Source organism: Olea europaea, chromosome 15 (assembly GCF_002742605.1).
Source record: "Olea europaea var. sylvestris chromosome 15, O_europaea_v1, whole genome shotgun sequence".
NCBI lineage: Eukaryota > Viridiplantae > Streptophyta > Magnoliopsida > Lamiales > Oleaceae > Olea > Olea europaea.
The window spans coordinates 8,312,978-8,319,050 of record NC_036251.1 but is presented as its reverse complement, the minus strand read 5'-3'; the positions used below and the strand labels follow the sequence as shown (position 1 = coordinate 8,319,050).

At 35.2% G+C, this 6,073-nt stretch overlaps 1 protein-coding gene across 1 annotated transcript; it reads right to left on the bottom strand.

The window, feature by feature from the left end:
* Positions 1 to 922: 922 nt before the first annotated feature.
* LOC111410042 (cation/calcium exchanger 5) lies at positions 923 to 4,862 on the bottom strand. Its single transcript, XM_023040198.1, has 2 exons — positions 3,939 to 4,862; positions 923 to 1,966 (listed from the first exon to the last, which is right to left on the bottom strand). Exons 1-2 carry the CDS (start codon positions 4,818 to 4,820, stop codon positions 1,205 to 1,207), a joined length of 1,644 nt encoding a protein of 547 aa, XP_022895966.1. The 5' UTR covers positions 4,821 to 4,862; the 3' UTR covers positions 923 to 1,204.
* Between the last annotated feature and the right edge of the window lie 1,211 nt (positions 4,863 to 6,073).

Genomic DNA, 6,073 nt, shown 5'->3' with positions numbered 1-6,073 from the left:
AAGATGATTCTGATCACAGAATTTAATGTTCCAAAATGCTTCAGATGCTCATTTACAAAGTAAAAGAGAAGATGATAACAATTAAAATATACAAGCTCTGTGACTGATTGTTCCTAATGCTGGAGTTCGAATTGCTTATTTTCTTGTTTGGCTTTTCTTACTACTGGAATCGTGATGAACTCTTAATCTGGGGTTTTAGGAGCAAAAACTTGTAATTTTCACATGGTGTGGGTATCTGCACACATGAAGGTGATGGTTGGTTTGAGTTTCATACCCCCATTTTGTGGCCATTTGAACCTCAAAAAATTTATGTATGTTATTTTTCTTGCTTTAGGTAGGCTTTATCACCAAGTTTTTTTTCTATGGAACTGGTCAGTCCTATCGATTTTTTTTTTGAAATGTTTTGCAATGAGAAAAGCACAAAGGTTGCAGTGTAATTGGTCATGATGTTTTTTCATTCTTTTGTACTAGATCATGTCATCCAAAGATGGATTCCTAATCCATATGGTTGTGTTTTGGAAAGAAAAACTTAGGTTGGGCTTCTCAATTGTTCAAATAGCGTGATTTTAGGTTTTCAATCGAGAGTGAAGTTTTGAGTCTCCAATCTATTTAAATTCGTGAATTTAGATTTTTATGGGATAAACTTTCATGCAACTTTATGTACAATTTCAAATTTTAAAGTCTGCAAGTCAAATATCTAGAAAATTTTGAAGGGTTCGGCTGTTGACAATTTTCCAAATTTAATTAGTCAAAGATTTGAGAAAGAAGGAATTGAATCATGGATCCGGCCATGTTGCTTACAACCTTAACCCTTTAAAAATATTAAAAACTTCATTTGATGTTTCGTAATATGAACTTTTGTCATTCTTAACTATGAGTTATGGTGATATTATGTCACAAACATTGCATCAAGAAAATGTCATAAACCAGAACCAGAAAAAATACTATAAGAATTGCACCATATATTTTCACCAAGACTATAATCTATAAGATATGTTACCCTTCGATACCATCTAATTAACTTAAAAATTTGAAGTGACTTATCCAAGAATTGAGGACATAATTTGAACTAAGATTTAACCAGTTTACGAAGAATAACTTCAAAAGTGGGAAATCTGCAAAACCTATCTGTTTCTTTGAATTCATCATGTCGATGAATGTAGGTCGTCCTCCAAGCACGAGAATTCATCCCCTTTCCAATACTTTATACCGAGAATTTGGCAATGATTAGGCTTACACCCATGAATACGATGTAAAGGCCAACAAGACAGAACCCCCAGAATCGAGGAACTCGAAATCTGTGCCAAGTTACGACCAACAAGGAACCCATCAAGCTCAAAAGCAAGAAGACAAATGCGACCACGATACTCAAGTGGAAATGGAGCTTGTAAGCTTCGGGATAAACATTAGCAGTCTGTATCACCAAAGCTGTTCCAAGTCCAAAAAGCATGTTGAACATAGGCCCTGCAAAGCACCCTGCCATGGCCATGGCCGGCTGCCCAGCTTTAGCGACCGCCACATCAGCAACAAGATCCCCGACTGAATTTCCCCAAGCAAGCACTGTCAATCCAAGAAGTGCTGGTGACAGTTCCAAAAGAAGTCCAAGTGCTACAAGGCAATTCAGAAGTTCTCCAGCCACGGAGGAAATCCAGAATACACTCATGACAAATGCCACGACCACTACAGGAATTTGCTCGGTTTTAGGGGGCTCTTTTTCGACAATGTAATGTAGAATTGCTAAAGAGCCGCTTCCACAAAGTACCACCAACCAAAGAGGAAAACTGTTGGGAAAAAGAAACATAATAGGATGATCTAGAGGCACGAATGATTTGCAGGAGTATAATAGGGCGAGTGGACACAGAGCAACATTGGCTGACTGATAGAATCTGCTCCATTCGGACGGCGAAATTTGCGGGATAGTGAGTTTTAGAAGTACAGAGACTGGAACTTCCCATGCTTTTGGAATCTGTGGAAAAGAAAGATAGAATCATGTTAAACTACAATATTTGCAAATACAAAACTAAAATATCAGCTGCTGATAAACAATACTTGAATCTTCCAGGAATTGCATATTTCCGAATTTGTACCATTAAGCTAAAAATAGCCAGTCTTAAAATTTGATAACTAATTTAGCCTCTCTTCACATTCTGTTGATTAATCTAAGATCTTTTTGGGGAACAAAATGTTTACCAATTCAATTATGATAAAGGCCTCATTAATGTCTGCACTTGTACACAATCTCATTGTCATTTAGTCAACCAATCTTGACCGGCAGCACAGCCAAAAAAAAAAAAAAAGGAGTAAAGCAGCCCAAGAATCATCACGTCGCTTCAGTTCTATTTCAATCCAAAGACATTCAGCGCACAAGGAAACATATCTTGGCTGACGATCAAGAAAAAAGTACCTTTATGACACCGGTGGGGGGCAGGGGAAGTCAATTTGTTAATTAATTTGTAAGATCAGGTAAGGTTAACATTTTCCGCTGGAGACCTTCATCTATGGAACTACGTGAAAACTGGATGATTTCAGCATATAATAACCCATTAGCTGATATGGATTTCAAAAACCAAGCACTGTCGATCATCAAGGCAGCAAAACCAACTTAAACTCTGGAGCGACTAAAGATTATATCCTAACAAGAAGCAGCAAAACTCCCGGAAAAGGCATAGAAAATATTGTTCAAACGTGAGAATTAAGGACTTCTACTGCATAGCAGTATTTGGAACATCCTCTATTACCTGAGAATTAAGGGCTTCTACTACATAGCTGTATCTGGAACATCTTTTAATACCTGCATTCCACCCCGTACGACCCTTAAAGTTTACTCCCGTGGGGAATTAAGAATATCTATACAGTTTCGAATATAATCCCCATTCCCCAAGTCTCTCGTAAGCATTCCACTTATGCTGGAATTTCGAAATAATAGGAAGGCATATATGTAAGAATGTTTATAGATGGTGTAGCAAATAAGGAATGAAGTCGGTAGTGTGTTATACATAAGGAGTGAAAGAATCTTCATGCAAAGTTTGATTTGCCTTATAGTAGACTTTGATGCTGCTAATTATGGTGCTTATTGCTTTACCTTTGAGCTTATCCATAACAAATTTTGTTGGACAGGTTTTCTCTCAAAAGTTTTATATGTCTTCTATCTTAACTTTCTTAATGGACTCTCTGTGTACAAGAAACACCCCAAAAGGTGACAATTTCAGTTCAACATCGAACTAGGCAAAGAGCAATCTTTCTTTTTGTAGCTGTACCTATAGCCGTAGAGACCTAGAGCACAAAAGTAGTACTATAGTCTATAGGTACTTGAGCTCAAGTATGGAAAAGATAACATAAATGAAATCCTCGGTGAAACTCCAAAGTCCACTTTGCTGTCATGAAATATCTCTTTATTCCTTCTCTATGAACCAGTTATCCAGATCTCGATGGAATTAGCATTTAAAACTATTTCATTTCTGTTTAACAGATTCACAATTCAATAGTCATAGTCATCTATAGAAAGGCCAGGAATGTTTTAGGAGGTCATTACACCATGCTATAGAAGTAAATTTTCATTTAAACACAGAGAACGAACTGAACTAGAAGAAACAGTGTTCTGGGCCTCTATAGAGCAAATGAAGCATGTTCAAACTTCTCCACTTTCAACACACTCAAGCAACATCACTGATCCAGTTCTAGGCCAGTGTAAATTATGTGCGTTCCTAAATAGAGTCAAGGGTTCAGGGCTGAATGATAACATATACAGGTAATAAAAAAGATCATTAAATCTTTCATGGATCAGCAATCGAAATTTATAACTCCAATTGCAGTAGCAAAAGATGATAAAAAACAACAAACTTGAATTTTATCAACAAACTTGAAATGCAAATAAATCTCAGCACTTTAAAATTATAAACTTCATTTGAAAATCACAAAGAATTCATAAGAGAATATACCTTCAAAAGGACTTCGAAGAATTTCGGTTTCATTCTATCTTCCGATCTCCTCTTGAGTTCACCATATTCACAATCCAATTCCTCCAACCCGTTGTGTAACCCTCCATTATTAACCAATCCCACCTCTTCCACACCTGCACTTTTAATTTTGTTCCCACTATTATATCCCATATCCATCCAAAACACAAACCCAACAAAAAACAGATAAAATCCAACAAATCCAATTGCCTGCCACAAGAAAATCTCCGCACTCAAATAAACATAAAACAGAAACAAAGCAGCAGTCAAGTAAAACAGCACATCTCTTATAAATGGTGCCGGATCCACTGCGAATGGCGAGGCATATATCGCAACAAAACCCACAACAAATGCAGACACAAAAGTCCCAGCTGAAAGGATTGCGCCAAATCCAGTTCTGGGTTGTCCCCCTCGAACAGCGGCCACAGATGCAAACACATCGGGGGCCCCATTTCCCAAAGCCAAAAGGGTAACAGCACCCATTGAAGGGGAAAGTTTCAAATGGGTAGAAAGCTTAGTAACCACCACTGAGAAGCGATCCTGTGCCGTTTTGACCAAGATATAGAATTGCAAGAGGAGGACAAGAGTGAGAAATGGGATAGAGAAAAATGGGGTTTCTCCAAATAGACAGAAATGGAAAGAGGAGTAATTAAACAAGCCATCAGAAGAAGTAAGATTGGAAAAAGAACAGATTAAGCTAGTGGGATTGTTCTTCTTCAGAAGGGACCTGCGAGAAATTAGTGATACTGTTGAGGGGTAGTTTTGAGATGGGAGGGGGATTAGAAGGAAGAAGAGGAGGGTTGTGAGAAGGATCAGTGAGATCGCAGTATTTCTCAGAGTGGAGGAGGAGAAGATGAAGGCCATGCCATTCCAAATGATCAAATTTAGATTTTGTTTTCGGGGCAATTAATACCAGAAGAATAAAGCCACTCGTAAATCAATATTTGATAGACATAACCATGAAATAATTTTATTTTACTAATTATTTTTGTATGACAAGTGTAAAACTTACCCTCCGATTGGTAACAATTTTTTACTCAAAAAATTTAATTTTTTTATTATGTCAATTGTCATTTTTAACTTTTTCACTCATAAATAGAAACTATTTTTCTCTCTAACGATTAAAAAATCAATTCTCATAATCACTACCGAATAGGCCCTTATTATACGCCGAACATGATTCTTGTTTCCGTCAATTTTTGCTGTTTCTTGGAGTGCTCTTTTTCCCTCTTTGCGTGAGAATGTATTAAAAGAATGTTTAAAGGATAATTTTATTATCACTCAAATTTCACTAAGTACACCACAATCTTCTTATTTACTAAAATATTCATAAGGAAAATTATATAATTTTAATTTTAATATACTTTTAATTATATAAATTATTATTATACCACAAATGTAAAACCTAATTTCTTTCTTTATTTTTTTCTCAAAATTTCATTACTCATAGTTTTTCCTGCGACTTTTGCCTTCTTTCACGTCGGCAAGATAATTTTTTCTCACTGTTAATGAATTCATTTTTTCAATTTATTTGTCGAGTTTGAAAATTAAGGATCTTATTTTTTGTTAAGTCAAACAGATTTATTATGATTTTAAAACAAACATATAAAATTATGAATTTATGTTTCAACTTTCGTGGATTTTTGTGCATGAGATCTGTCAATTTCCTTGAATTTTTGTACATGCAGTTATATGAATTTCTCTCCATCTATAACACACCAAAACCATAAAAAATTGAGAAAAAAAGAAAGAGGATGATGCAAAGTCAAATATGGAATATTCCTGCAAATGGTCTGAATTTACTTAAAAGAATCCAATATAATGTTATAATTAAAATCTCGTTAAAAACAATTAAAAAGGCTATTGTCGTGAAAAATTTATGCAACGAAAAGATAATATTTTCCACCTATAATGCACCTGGTGCAGAATCTCTATGACTAAAAGATACTGGAAATTCTTGTTTTAGAATTAGTGAAAATGTCTAAAGGATGATAAAAATGAGAAGTAATATTGGGATGATAAGTATACCATATTTTTTTTTTTTCATTTTTAGTTTTTATTGGATTATGAGTATAATTGTGAATATGTTGTGGTGTATTTATTGGAAATATATTTTA

Coding starts and splice junctions, on each gene's coding strand:
- LOC111410042 (XM_023040198.1), bottom strand. CDS start 4,820: ATGGCCTTCATCTTCTCCTCCTCCACTCTGAGAAATACTGCGATCTCA. Junction 1,967..3,938: donor TCTTCGAAGTCCTTTTGAAG/GTATATTCTCTT, acceptor TCTTTTCCACAG/ATTCCAAAAGCATGGGAAGT.